The 15715-nt window shown below is 38.9% G+C and overlaps 1 protein-coding gene across 1 annotated transcript in view; it reads right to left on the bottom strand.

Moving 5' to 3' along the window:
• Sox6 (SRY-box 6) overlaps positions 1 to 15715 on the bottom strand; it is a 554993-nt gene that overhangs the window by 327807 nt on the left and 211471 nt on the right. The window contains exon 3 of the mRNA XM_029480199.1: positions 1287 to 1527. Coding sequence (XP_029336059.1) covers positions 1287 to 1523 — 237 coding nt within the window. The 5' untranslated portion in view covers positions 1524 to 1527. The remainder of the gene's footprint in view (positions 1 to 1286; positions 1528 to 15715) is intronic.

Raw genomic sequence — 15715 nt, forward strand, 5'->3', positions numbered from 1 at the left:
CTTCCCTTTCTCCTGGAAGATGTATCTCCAGCCCAGAAAACTATTCACTCTTGATTCCCCGTGTATAAAAGAACAAAATGATGTCATTTGCAAGAAAATCTGGAGATCATCATGTTAGGAGAACTAAGTCAAATACACAAAGACAAGTATAAGTATCCCCCCCCATATATGAAACAAGTTGAATATGGTGGGAGAGAGAAACATTGACATAAAAGGACTATCAGGAACTTAGAACAAAAAGAAAAGTAGAGGAAGGGGGGTGTTTAAGAAATGGTAGAAGAGCAGGAAACTGTAATAAAAGTACTACATGCATTATGAAAATGTCATAATGAAATTTGTTAATCATGGAGTAAATCTAAAATTATTCAAGACATGCTCCATTCATCCTTTGATTCCCTCCCCCACACCTATACTGTATCTACAAAAACATTTGAAAAAAAAAAACTTTCTCCCTCTGGGAGCTATTTATGTCAGTATGTTCATTTGTTAACAAAGGCATTTAAAATGATATCTTGTTTTTTGTTTAGGACTAAAACTCTCATTGTCTACTTAAGATATTTTTCACTAACTTAATTTTTGGTCACCCAAAAGTTAAAAAATACAAGCTAGGGTTAAGGCATATCAAGGTTCTGGCTTCTTCTAGATGATAAAAATAAAGAAGATTGTTGTTGGACTAGATAATTAGTGTCCGTCCTGAGGCTTCTGTTGGGATGTTTAGAAGATAGAATTTACCATGGGAAAGCGCCATACTCCTGCATTACTTGGAATGTTGTTTCTGCTTCTAGAGAAAACCTATGTGGTCTGATTGGATGGTACACAGGCGTCTCCAATGCTCCTTTGATATTAATATATAGGCACATGACTTCTCATTTAAAATGATAGATACAGGCATGTCCTCATTGAAGATGTAGTCACACTATGATCTCATTCACATGGACATATTTGCTTAATTGTTCAATATTAATACATAGACACACTTCATTCGAATATCTATTTTGTGACATTACTAAATTAATCACATTAAATTAAAATGGAAAGTATAAGATAACTGACTTCTGCTTGTTTAAAAAGTAAATCAATATTCTTTTGTCAAGCAGACCTAATTATAGCCATAGCCTAGATCACAAACTGCTTTCCAAGAATTCCCAGTTACCAGAATAATAACAATGGTATGTATGCCACATGTTTGTTTTGTGGTCTGATCAGGAATACTGTGAAGCCATGTATTTTCATTTTCCTTAACATCTCCCATCGCTGATAACAGGCACTAGAATTGTGGTGCTCACCATTCTTTGCTGAGATGACAGAACGCTGTCCCAGTCAGCATCTTGTTGAATGGTACTGACAAGTGTAGGCAGCTCCTCAGAGTGAGGTTTGTTGTGCATTATGGGGTGCAGAGGCAGATGGGAGGCCGTGTGTTGATCACTGCCCTCGTCCTTTTCCCTTGAGGTCAAGTCCTGGGTCATTGTTTCCTCTCCATCCGCTGTACAGGCAAATGGAGAGGTGGCTTGCTTGGAAGACATTCTTCTGCAGAAGAAGGGAAACACTGTGGATTAGAGGACTCTGTACAAACAAATTAGAAGCTATTGTATTTGACTAATAATAAAATAATAGCAAAAAATAAAAATCCTTGAAACAGAGAAATTGACAGTGTAAACTACAAAGGACAATTGGCTTATTTGTTATCCTCCTCCTCTTTGCCTGTGCCCCCTAACTGCTTTATATTTTCCCTTACACAATCCCCAAATCTGATCTTTATACATTTTCATGATGTACAATATATGTATTTGTATGCCCCTCTTCCAGGCTTTATGAGTTTCTGGTGGCAAGGGTACTTGGGTTGGTGGTGAGCAATGAAAAGAACGAGTGAGTCAGTAGATGGACTAATGTACAACTCTGAGGAATGACTTCAGAGAAAGAATATCTAACTTTGTCACAGAGTGCTGAAGGGAAAAATTAAGCTTATGTTTTAAAAAAATTAGACTCATTAAATAATTTGTCCTTAATATGCTAATAAAACTGGTCATGACTTCCTATCTTAAATATTGATTATGAGTGGCAGACCGCACACCAATGGCCTATATGAAACTTTTCTGAAGACCTCCAAGATACATTAAGAATTGCTTCTTAACTTTTAAGTGCCATGTTGACTGAATGGCTTCTAGTGTCAGATAAATGTTATAGCAACTTTGTGGCATTTTAGTTGAATTTCTAAAATAATTATATCTCCATTTCATGTCAGAAAGAATACACATGACTCATAGCATCTACTATGAAAATATAAAATGGCTCCTGTGCCTACTAGAGGTTTAAAGTCTCTCTCATTAGTGGCAGTCTTCACAAAGAGACTGTCAAAGGACTGTGTAGTGGGGTCTTCATTGTGTGCTTCAGATGAGATAAAAAACCATGTAAAACAAAATTACAGAGCTCTGAGAACATCACTTTAGAAAGATGAATTTCTTAGTAAAGGGGTCAGTGACCAAATCACTAAAAGTTTACAAATTAATGGAAGAATCTATTTTCCCCTAAAGCTTCATGTTGATTTTTATTTATTGTATTTCCTTTGAAACTGCTGTGTAATGGAAGGAATACAATCGCCACCTTAATTGCTCTTTAACATTAATTGATTTCATACCATTTTTAAATGCACAAATCAGTTAACATAGGGAACCACATGAGCATTTTTCAAATTAGCAAATCATTAACTTGCCTGTACTGTTTCTACAGACAAATAAATACTGATTAAAGGGTCTAGAAATCTGAGATTAACAGTTAAATTTACAAATCTGTCACATGCTTTCATGAATATTGCAGTGAAGGAAATATCAAGTGCAAGGAAAAATAATTAAGTTAATTCCAATTTAAACAGTAGTTTTTATGTAGCAGCCCATGTTTCACATAGGATTTAACAGCTAATGCTAAATTTCTCACAATTAATGAGGGGGCTCAGAGTTAGTATCCTACAGTGAAAAACATTAATAGAAGATCAGCTAAACTAATTATGCACAGTTCTAAATAAAAGTATTACGGGCTTTTGAAGTGCTTTGAAACATAATAAAATGCTGATACCTACTTATAATAATCATTGTACAAATACTAAAACTTTCATCAATTTAGATGAGACTAGAAAGTAGAATAGGAACAGTTTGTAGATGAATAGCTCTATTTCCCTAAAAAGAGAGAAACTGAATGCTCTAAAGAGCACCATTTCAAAGACTCAGACACATTCTCCAGTGACTCCTGTTGGTGCTAACAAATGGGGGAATACATGCACACATGGAGAACCATAACCAATGGATGGGTCTCAGTATTGGAAGTCACTACAGAACCTACTGTACTGGCCCCAGAAATACCACTTCAAAACCAGGCAATTATAACTGTCCTGTAAGTTATCAAGCATCGGTCACAGGCAGCAAGAGTGTTTGCATTGTTCAGATAATGGGCAGTTAGCCCTAATGTAATCACACACATTAAAAACGAATGAATGAGTTGACTGCCACCTTTTAGAAACAGTTCAATGCAAGTGAAGAAAAAGTCATAATCCAAAACTCAGAGTGACTTTGGTTCTCTCCAACAAGCAGCCTTTTATTATAAAGTAATCTGTTGCCTTCCAGTAGCAGTATCTGTGATTATCACTTTAGTATAAATTAATCATGACACAAAACGCAAAATGTAAACAGTCTCTTAAGAATCATTTTGACGACAGACTATGCTGGTTAACAATGGTATGATCCTTATTCAACAACCCTGCAGCTGTAAAAATAGACTCAATCTGTCCAAAGCTATGAGTTGAGTTTAAAGGCTGGTTGGTGAGTGTTTTTCTTAAGGAAGGCTGGGCCCTCAGTCTTAATCAGCCAATAAATTATTTCCTGCAATTACATTAAATAGAAAATTATCTTCAAATGGGGAGTGTTAATTGAAAATCAAAATTCAGAGGGAAGTTTAGAAATTACACGCTGAATACAATTAGTGGGGAGAGGCCTCACCTCTCCTTCATCGGCAAGCTTCTGGTGAACCCTCTAGTGACCCATCAGAAGCCTATTTACAGTGGCACACAAGCTGTCTTTTATTTTACACCCACAAACACAAATGTGTATCAAGGTTTCAAATACCAGCTCAGCTGCCAATATATTAAAGCCGACTGACTGTTCATCCTCAGCTCACACCATGACCAGACAGAGGAGTGGGGAGGTAGGAGAAGCTCCCAGCCTATGCCTTGGTAAGGAGGTAGGCACGCTGTGGCCTAAGAGCACTCCTCGGACCGTGCTTGACATCCTCTGTGCTTGTTTTATTAGCACTCTGAGCTATGTTGTCCACAGAGGAGGAGGAGACTCCTGTTCTCTCATTAAGGTATTTCCTTTGGATAAAACAGTTGGGCTATTTCAGTTCTCAGCAGTGGCTTTGTTGTTGTGTTTAGTCTAGGACACAGGTTCTCAGCCTTGCCAATGCAGTTTAATACAGTTCCTCATGCTGTGGTGACCCCAACCACAAAACTTCATTAGTACCTCATGACTCTAATTTTGCTACTGTTATGAATTATATTATAAATATCTGATATGCAAAATGCTTGGTATACTACCCAATGGGCTTGCGACTCATAGGTTGAGAAACACTAAGTGGCAGTTGTTTGTCTTTTATATGAATATACACACAACTTATTTTTAATGCATAGCTTTTTTAATTGTTATATTCCTATCAGTGCATATGTGCATGCACTGGATCAGGCTTACTAATTTTTACACATAACTTATTATACAGTCTTCAATTTAACTGATTATGGCCTCATTTGTTTCTTTCTTTAGTATTATCCTTTCTTATTGTTCATTTTTAATATGGGGGTGGGAAGAGGTATCAGAGATGCAAGAGGCCACTTGCCAAGTAATGTATGTGGAGGCCAGAAGACAACATTCAGGAGTGGATTCTGGAAATTGAACTCGTGTCAGGTTTGCACAGCAAGCATGTGTAGGTAACCTTACCTTCGCACTCGTCCACGTCTTAGCAATCCTCCTTGACACTTCCCTACAGCAACTGAGCTGTACTTTAGGAAGCACAGACAATCAACTCTGCTGAAACCCTTGTTCCCATCACTCTACCCAAGTCACCTGCTTTAGGAATCCATGAATCAAATACACCTTGTTAATTATGGTTTGTCAGCTTTGTGTGAATTCTCACACTTGTTTTAAATATGCCTATATACTATCCACTACAACGGTGTTTCCATATACTCCACCTCTGTATATTAGGTAGCACCTCACCTAGCTATGTCCCACACAACTAATGAGCAACAAAAAATGAAAATCTTTGCGAAAATGGTCAATTTTTATGTGACTTTACTTTGTTTTATTTTTGCTCTATTATAACTTAAAAATCATTCGAATGAATTGTTTTTTTAATTTGTATTAAAAAAAAATCTTCCTAGTTAAAGCCCCTGAAAACAGGGGTTTATAATGGAAGTGCTGACACAACCCTACTAAAGCAGCGCAAATGTTGCCGCTATAATACACAAAATCAAGTTCTATTATTCTCAACTCTCCTCGCTCATGGGATTTTTCTTTGCTGTGCTCCCAGCCAAACTGCTGAAGCATGAAAAATTTAAATGCAATCAAATGTGCCCAATTCTACTTTACTAGAACAAGTGTCTACAGTGGTACAATCTTAAAAGGAAATGCAACAGATTTGTTTGGTGTTTTTTTTAACTGTTTATTTATAATACAGTGCATTGGAGATCAAATAAAAGAGGAAATTACACTCACATGGTACCAGTGTATTGACTACACAGAGCACATTATAATCAGAGAGGAAAACTACATTGTCAACTTATCACACTGGTTAAACAAGATGGTTTTCTGGGGCATAGCTATTATCAAGGAAAACCTCCAAAAAGAATTGTATGTCTTGGGACATATGAAACTCAGTTCCCATCATATGTTCCCTGCACTTGAACTACATCTGCCCAATAGATCAAGTGAATCCCCTTGGATGTTGGACCATTGAGAAGACCTTCCAGCCTAAGATTTGGGGTTATGAGCTTGATGGGGACATGCTCCATAATCAATGCTGTTTCCAGAACACCAGCAGTACTGTCTCTATTCCAACAAAGGGCAAACACTCTACCTTAAGCCCTACTGTAGGGGTCCAGATGCTTAGGTTACTGCCAAGTGATTCAGTGGTAAATGTACACTGTTCTTGAGCAAGGCAGGTGAGGTGGTCTGGGCTTTATAAAAGGAGGAAGATGGTGGACACATACATGCACTAAGGCCTCTGCTTCAGAAAAGTATGGTATACAGAACCTTTCCAATATAATGACACAGAACTATTATCTAATATTTTATTATTTTGGTTATTATCAAATAACACTCACTTTTTAGGTATGTTACGCTTATTCCAAAGAATTCTGTGCCTACACATACACATGGAGGCAATAATGAAAAAAGAGGCTATGAATTTAAAAGAGAGCAAGGAGGGGTGCATGGGAGGGCTTAGAGGGAGGAAAGAGAGGAGGAAATGATGTAATTATATCATAATCTCAAAAATAAAAGAAGTAATAAAATCTAAAAATAAAAAAGAAATGCTGTTCTAACACAAAGCAGCACTTATAAGCTCATTTGCTTATAATAAAACCATTAAAGTTCAGTCTAATGCTTACATTTATTTTTTGAACCTCAGCATAGACTCATCTCGGTTAGATAACTCATTATTTCCTGAACACTGCACTTGATCTGATTCTGAGAAATAAGTTCATTTTCAAAAAAAAAATATAACACTGCCTCTCATTTTAAGGAGCGTGAGTAACAGATACATTCAGCTGCCAAAATGCACAATGCCCAGGAACCCTCACAAAGGATTCCAGTCCACCCAGGCTAGGGCAAAGAATGACTTCCAAGCCTTTTTCCTGTGCCTCCAATTCCCACGTTCAGGGATTTGAGAGGGTTGCAAGGAAACGCCTAACTCTATACTTTAACGTGAAGGGAGTCCTGAGGGCTGGAGAGATGGCCTGTTTGGTGAAGAACAACTGTTGCTCTTACAGAGGACTTGGGTTCAAATTCCACCACTTCTATGGTAACTAACAAACTTCTATAACTGTAGTTCCAGGAAATCCAATGTCCCCTTGTGAAGACATGTAAGGTCATTAGGCACCTGTATGGTACACAGATGCACATGCAAGCAGAACACCTATCCTTGCTGTCTGGGTCTCTGTATTCTTTGAAGCCACAATCTCATGTCCTCTCCACTCCACCTCCAAATACCTATGGGCTTTTACCAATTTTTCTTTCCTTGTCCATGTCTTAATAAGCAACTGAGGGAATGCAAGGGGAGTGCTGTCAGAGCTACTGGAAAGCTTAGAAGCTATCTTCCTTCTAGCATTTCAGCTCCTCTTTCAGAGTTTATATAGAACCACCAAGATGTGATACCTGTCAGGATACTCACTGATCTGAGCAAGCTGGCAAGTTAGCAGAGGTGAGGCAAATGAATACACTTAACATGTATCTAAGAAGGGGCTTAAATTAATGGTCTTGATTTTTCTAAGGCCTCTAATTTTCCATACTGATACACCAGAATTGTCACCAAAGGTGCTCTGAGGTTCTTACAGAACAGGAACTACCTGGAACAGATTCCTCTCAAGTCATCAAAGTTTGTATCTCTGGAGCCTATATTTAGCTGACAATGTTGCTGTCACTTTATATAGCTTGAGTCTGTTCTTTGGACTAGAGCTCACATGTCTTGGAATGCTTTGACTCATGAATTGTTTCTCCTGATAATGTTACAGCACATAACCTCCTCTGTCTAACTAGTCAGTATCTGTCTAACTAGTCAGTATCTGTCTAACTAGTCAGTATCTGTCTAACTAGTCAGTATCTGCTAGAAGGCCCAGGCAACCCGTCCAACTGCTGGCCTTTGATTGGCTGACTGCCTATGGAAAACCTAAAATGATCCCATTTGTCCCTGTGTATCCAGTTCCTTCCTAAGAGCAAAACAACTTGATATCATGGAACCACTATACTTTTTGTTTGATGAAAATAATACTGAATTTTCTCACAGTAGCTGTTGGGAGTTTTGCTCTGTAAAGCCACTACCAGAGAATATAAATAAAACCAGTGGCTTGACAGTCAGATCAAAACTGAACAATGGCTACTATAAATACACACCCTAACTCAGAGGGTTTTAATCAAGCACAGCCACTGTTCAGCTCAACTGAAAGACCTCTTCGTGGCTTTCATAAGAGAAGGCCATCTAAAATAACAGCATAATGAATTTATTTCCACATGGTCACTTAGAATATCCTCTTCACGTGGGATGAAAAGCTTTCTTTTTCAAGGAGCATCCCCACTGCGCTGAAACTGATTCACTAATAGAGTGTCGGATTCTGGAACATCTCATCTGCTTCTCTCATAAAAATAAATAAATAAATAAATAAATAAATAAATAAATAAATAAATAAACCACAGACCAGAGCTACATTCTCTCAAACAGAAAGTGTAGGAAGCTATCCCTGGAATTCTTCCTCTATTGTCAGTCACTCAGAAAAGGAGAGAGAGAGAGAGATGAAAATGTGATACTATTGAGGTTGTTCCCAATATGAAATCTCAAGCACAGCTTTGCTGGACAAAATTATGTGAAGAAGCTGGTTTTCTAGGTTCCCGTCAGCTACATAAAGCTATGGGGCAATTCTCTCTGGTAAGGATGTATCAGATGCATTTTAGACTCCTGTAAAAGAAGGATGGGAGAGTGGAGATGGAGGGGAGAATGAAAGAGGGAGGGTGTGAAGGAAAGGAAGAGGAGATCAGTGATGGGAGGAGCAGAGAAAGGGGCAAGACGCACGGCTTTGCAGTTCATTTTCAGTTTGTCTACTTAATGAAAACCTCATTGCACAGCCCTGAAAACCGTCTCCAGCCGGAGAAGCATTTCTGATTTAGCAGAGGTTATGCAAGCATCAAAGCAGTTAAATATAGGTGCCAAATGCATTGCCAGGAGCTCTCAGTTCTGTGAGTTAGTGTTACCTGACAGCTTAGTGAATATAAAATTACTTGTTTCTCCAATTGAAGACAATCAAATTGTCACCTTCCATTGTAATAATGCACAACTAGTGATCAGCAAAGTGCAAACATAATTACCACAAAGAAAACAAAAAATCAACTCTAAATCTCTCTACAGAGTAAATACACCTATCTGGCTTCCCCCAAAAGGGGTGCATTTTAACCCTGCCTGTGCGACAGAAGCACTCTGTTATTTATCAGAAAGGTTTATTAGTCTTACATCAAATAAAAATGGAAACCAATAAGAAAGACCAATTTATGGAAAATGAACCCAAGTATGAATAGGAGCCACACAGCCTTGTTGGCATGGTACAAAGGCCTACAGGTGACACCACGGTGGCTTATATCCCTCACACTCAGCAGCATGTCCATCACAAAACAGTCTCACCTCTTAGAGAGTTCCTTCTAGTTTAGAATTCTCCATGAAAGTGGAAAAGAACAGAATTTAACCTCATTAGTTTTTTTTACTTACCTTTTCCTTAAAAGAGAAGGAAAATGTATGTTTTATTTTTGTCTTCTAAATTGGTCTAAGTTGTTGATATTGGAAATTTATCTTCCAAAATTGATTATTTCTATCCAAATTTAGAAATAGCCATGAGTAGGATATATCTCTTTAATTGTTTTTGAGACCTTCAGCATCTGGAATTCTTGCCCAAATCTGGTGCCCAAACTGACTGACTCTTCTGGGGACCTTGGTAACTACAAACTAGTTTGGTTTTAAAGCTATGAACATTTGACCTGGTTTTCCCACACACTGAAGATGCCATGGTCCAGGTAAAACTATTATCTTTAGCATCCTGGCACATGAAAAGGAGACCTGCTACATAAAAGCTCTCTTAGCAAAGTAACGTTCTTTTATGTCTAACTCAAAATTTAAAATGCTCAGATTCATATAATTCTTTCCAATATGGTAAAATAAATAAATAAGCAAGCAAACAAACAACTTCCCCCTATGCTCCCAGCTCAGAGGACTTGTTTTCTTCCCCCAGTAGTGTCCTTCCTTTACGAGAAAGGTACATAAGTTGCTAAAGTCTGGTATTCCACGTTTGCCTCTCACCTCTGTTCTAAAAAATTATCACTTCTAATCATTCAACTCACGAGGAGATAGGCTTGGCAGGGGAGCAGAAAGTCCTACACCAGGTTAAAGAGAGACAAACTGGGCACCATAAACAGCTCAGGATTCCCTAAGTCGGCATACAAATCAGAAGCTGTCAATCTGGTGTCTTGCTCCCTGTTGGGACACTTTCTTTAGACTAGACTCTTTCTTGAAGACAGGCTCCTTTTCACTCTTCTCCCTCCACTCTCTATCATCAGGAAAGAGTAAGAAAGACACAGGTGCTCACACAGGCTCAGAAACTCTAACGGGGAGAGCTAGGACAGAAATCGGGATTCTGGGCAAGCTTGACTGTGATCTGTAATACATTTGCCATCATCTAGTGAAAACATCATTTTCCTCGATTTTGCAATTTTTAAGTAATATAACAAACTTTTTCCTTCTAAGATATCCTACATGTGACCTTACAGAGTGACAACCTCCTAGCTGAGAGGATGTAATCAGGAGTGTTGAACTTCGATGATGACTAATTTAAGCCATTTCTGAAATTATACACCCACATGGTATTTCTTACAATACAGAGATAATAAGGAATGTTGAGAGAAAAGGTATACTTTGTCAGAGAAATAATTCCAAGGCCCCAGTAGACATTGTCACAAGCTTCTGTTAAGTACAGGAAAGGAGGAATTATTCCAGGATTTTATCCTTTGTGACCCACAGACAGACTTACACCTGCCCTGCTCATTGCTGGCTCCTTAGTGCCTGACTCATGCATCACATCTTACAGATGCTCAATGACTCTAGAAAGAAAAGCAGAAGGAAAAGCTGAAAGGGGGCCAATGAGCAAATAGATCTTTCTATTTTACTTAAGAGAACAGATACAAATATACCACTCATGTGCCGAGGCACTCACCTCTATTCTGTCCCTATACTCTTGATCAAGCATCTTTCTGCTTTATTTCTAAACCCCATGATTATTTTGTCTCCTCCCAACATTTCTTCCTTCTGTGAAAGGCCCCAAACAACCACAGGCTGTTAACATGAAGATACACTTTACAATGCCATAGCAACAAAACTTAAAACTAGGTAGATCAGAGTTTTCCTCAGCGCCTTCCCTTGTTTACACAGACGTAGAAGAGTCTCAGAAGCATCACAGCTGCTCTTTGCCAACCTGCCTCAACTGTGCCAAGCCACCCTGCTGATGTCTCTCAGGCCCTCCCTGCTAGCCATACTTAAAATCACCCCAGGACAGGGTTTTTCTGTGCATCAGGCTCAACTCTAGCAACCTACTCTAAACTAGCTTATCTCTTTCAGTTCCTTCCTCTTTCAATGAATTGCTGCCATTCTGTCTGCCTCCACTGTTCTAATCAAAACACATCAGTAGCTCTCCCCAGGAGACACAGTGAAATCTAAACTCCTGACCCAGGCATTCAAGACCCTGCACCCAGACTCATCTGACTTTCCTAAGCCTTTTCTGGGCTGTACCTTCCCTTTCTGCCCTGTGTACACTGGTACCCTCAAGCTCTGTTCACTCTTGCTGTTAGGTTCTACTTGGCCCTGTCACTTCCCTCAGCTTCGTGTAACCAGCTAGGACCATCCCAGGTACTGTGGTCCTCTCAGGAAGTGCTCTAAGGAAGTCATTCTCACGACGTTTATTCAATATTTCATGCACACAACCTTTTTCTAATGAAAGAATGATAGATTATAAACAATTGTATAAATTACCCCAACCAGACTATAGAGTTTCCAAGAAAGAGAACAAAATTTCATGTTTCTCTGCATCCCATTGTGCCAACCTAGTACAATATTTGGTATAAAGACATCAGTAAATATTACCCAGTTGTTTAAACGCTATTAAATAATTAAGGAGAAACTAGTAGGGTATTAACTAAGCAGAAAAACAGTAGCCATGCTAGAAAATTTAAAATGAAGCTTCTAAACCTCCATACGCAATTAAATGTTTCCTCTTTACTCATGCCCTGATCCATTAAATTCATTTCAAATTTTAAACATAAATGCAATTAAAAAGCCAAACCAATCATTAATTTATTTTTCCAGGAACATTAAAAAGATAAACAAATGAGATAGTAAATGGATAGATGATGGTTAGACAGATGAACATTGGAGAAATCACTAAAAACTTAGAAAAGCCATGCCCTGTGCTCTGCTACTACACATAGTGTGAGCTCATGTTCTCAGACTACAACAGGAGTTAGGAGACATCACTGTCCTGTTTAATAATGAAACCAAAGAATAAAATTGCTTATTAAAAAATAAAATGCAAGGCCAATTGAGATGACACATGTCTTTAATCCTATCACTCAGGAGGTAGAGACAGAAGGATAACTTCAGGTTCAAAACTTTCTCAATTTACATAATAACTGTGAGGCCAGCTAGGACCACAGAGCAAAAACCCCCATCTCACAAGAAAAGAGAAAATGAAACAGCACTCACCCGAAGGGCATACCAAGCAACCAGAGGCCAGAGTGTGAAAGCTGGCAGGCTAGAATTACCACATGACTCCTTCCTTACTAATACAGTCCCTCCATATAGAATATCATTATGAATATTCTGTGTGTGTGTGTGTGTGTGTGTGTGTGTGTTCTAAATGCTCGCTTAGTTCAACCTTAATCCACTCTTTTCTATTTTCTTTTAGGCCTAAAGTATAGCCCAATGGCAGAGTGCTTTCCTAGTCCTGGAGTTGATCCCTAACACTTCAAAAAACAAACAAAAGATAATTTCTAATCCTAGAGTTGGAGGTATTTGATTACTAGATAACTACTGAAAGAAGGGATAGAGATAAAGACAGGCAGAGAGAGAAGAAAAGGAGAAGGAGAAAGAAGAGAAGAGCTGTGGTGGTTTGAATGAGAATGGCCTCCACAGGCTCATATATTTGAATGTTTAGACAAAGTTAGTAGAATTGTATGGGAAGGATTAGGGGGTGTGGACTTATTAGAGGAGATGTTTCACTGTGAGGTGGGCTTAAGCCATTCCCAGTTAACTCTTTCTCTGCCTCATGGTTGTTGTCTCAACATGTAAGCTCTTGCCTACTTCTCTAGCACCAATGCCTGACGCCTGTTACTCCTCTCCCTGCCATGGTGGTCATGAACCCTAACTCTCTGGAACTGTAAGCCCCAAATTAAAAGCGTTCTTTTAAAAGTTCCCTTGGTCTTAGTGTTTTGTCTTGGCAATAGAAAGTAACTAAAACAAGGAGGAAGAAGAGGAGGCGAAAAGGAAGGAGAAGGAGAAGGAAGAAGAGGAGGTCGATGACCCAGCCATCCAGACTCTTATTCCATGTACTTTGACAGCAAAATCACTTGAGCAACTAACTACAGCTTCTAGTACAGGAGACTGGGAGGTGCACTGTAGTGTCTAAGAACTGTTTATTAATGTAAACCATCCTTTTCTAGTTTGCATTTTCTGTCTAGCATTGATGACCCACATGTAACTATGTCCTTAAACAGTCAATAGTGAAATACAAGGATATCACTGCTTATTCATATCTAGGTTTAGAGGAAGATGAGATCCAATTTCTACTCACCAGCCCTGACCTCAGAAGCTACTCTGGACACAGGTCAGAGCTGGAAGCACTTCAAAAGGTATGACTCTTACTGCTATACCAGCTGCAAAAGCAGGGATTCAGACAGCCCTGGGGCCGGGGGTTGGGGGGGAGTGGGATGGGAGCTCCAGCAATATTCATTTAGACACAACTGTCTCAGCTGATGCCAAGGAGGGCACAGGAACTCAAACAACATCCTAAAACCTTACTACATATGACATCACATATACCCTAACTTCTAGAGAAAGAGGCAGGAAAGCTTTTCAAACACAAGGGCATGAATTTTCTAAACTGTCACTGTCTATAGAAGCTGAAGGAAGATTTTACCAGCAATACAGATTTCCACATTTTTAATATGTACAAAATAGTCTGCTTTTACAGATAACTAAAGTGCCACTATCTTGTGTTTTCCCCTCCATACCTCTACAACTCTCTACCTCCCTTATAGCTATTCACTATAAATTTCTCACTTGCATTTGCTGGTAACATATTATCACAAACAGCTCCAGGAGAACATGAGAATCCAATTGTCTCCATGAATCACTGCACAGAACTGTTTTGCTTATCATTATAAAAGTCAAATGTGGCTGCCCACAGCCTTGCATATTAAGAGACTCTTTATTGAGTGTCCAACTGCATCTACTGCGCTAAGAATCTCTGGCTTTCCCAAGCTCTAGTATTCACTGTAAGAAATAACTAGATGTTATTCACAGTCACAGGCCCCCATCATGAAAGCATGCCTTGCACCTTCTCAAACCTGACTTGAGAGTTTCTGAGGATGATTTTTAGGGATGCTATATTTATTTGTATCTACAGTGCCTAAAACTAAAAAAACCTTACCTGTCTTAACAGACCCTGCTGCCAGATGGAAGACTGTGGTACAGTGGGCAGGTTTTGAAAAGGGATTTAAATCTCAGACCTCTTACTTCATAGACTTATGTACTTGAGAAGTCATTTAACTGTCTGAGCCACCATATCCCTATTTGTACAAGTGGGATCAACTTGTGTACCTTTAAGAGTTGATGTAACTATTGCACTAATCACTGTGAAAGAACCTAGCATTTAGTAGAAATAGAAAGAATGCTAAATTACTTCAAGAGAAACTTAGCAGAAAAATATTTTGGTCCAAACAAAGCCAATAAAAAATCCTTAAGGAAATTCTGAAATTTTAGAAATTGTTTAAAGTTCTACTCAATGAAAGTTTACTAGTCTCAGTCTGTCTGTGACACAGTGATAAGTGGGCTAGTGACAAAGTACATTTTATATACACAGGCACACACACCATCTCTACAAAGAGTTACAGATAAGACAGTCTTTACACTGGAGAGACCAGATCCTACTGACCACACTACTGAGAGCTGTTTCCCAAGGACAAAGAAGAGTCTGGGACTCAGGATGTCCATTTGGACCTCCTACTGTTCATCTCTTTCCTTGATTTTCAATAACAAACAATTTGGATAGCATAACCCATTTATGCTTGTTTTGAATGGATTTTTAAATGAAAACAATCTTATGGTAAACAGAACTTCCATAGTCAGTACTTATATTAACTTGAGAGTACACAGGAAGCCTAAGCCACCCGTGCTCCCTGAAATGCATGAGTGCTCTTCAGAGCACACAGTGATACCTGTCCCCACATGACAGGCTCCAAAGGGTTTCTCGTCTTCGGCCAGTCTCTCTGTTTCTAAATCAGGTAGAGGACCCGGTTCCTACTGATGCTCTAAAAAGCTACGCTGCAGCATCATGGCTGAAGACACGACGTTTATCCTCTCCCCGCCATTTACTTTAAAGAATCAGCCTGCCTGTTTGGAGTTTTAGTGACTTCATTATTACAAAATAGACGTACTTCACTGGGGTTCAGTGAAAAACTCTATTCACTGCAGCTTGAGGTGCCTATTCGCATTATTTGAAGCTGAATGTACGGAAAGGATAAACTTGCCTGAGGACCAAGCTCATAAACACAGAGGTCTCTACAGCAGATGGATGAGAAAAGAAACAAATAAATATTTTGAACTTTGCCAAGCACTACAGGGAACAAACTCGGGGTGTGTGTTACTCGGGGGGGGG

Source organism: Mus caroli, chromosome 7, assembly GCF_900094665.2.
Source record: "Mus caroli chromosome 7, CAROLI_EIJ_v1.1, whole genome shotgun sequence".
NCBI lineage: Eukaryota > Metazoa > Chordata > Mammalia > Rodentia > Muridae > Mus > Mus caroli.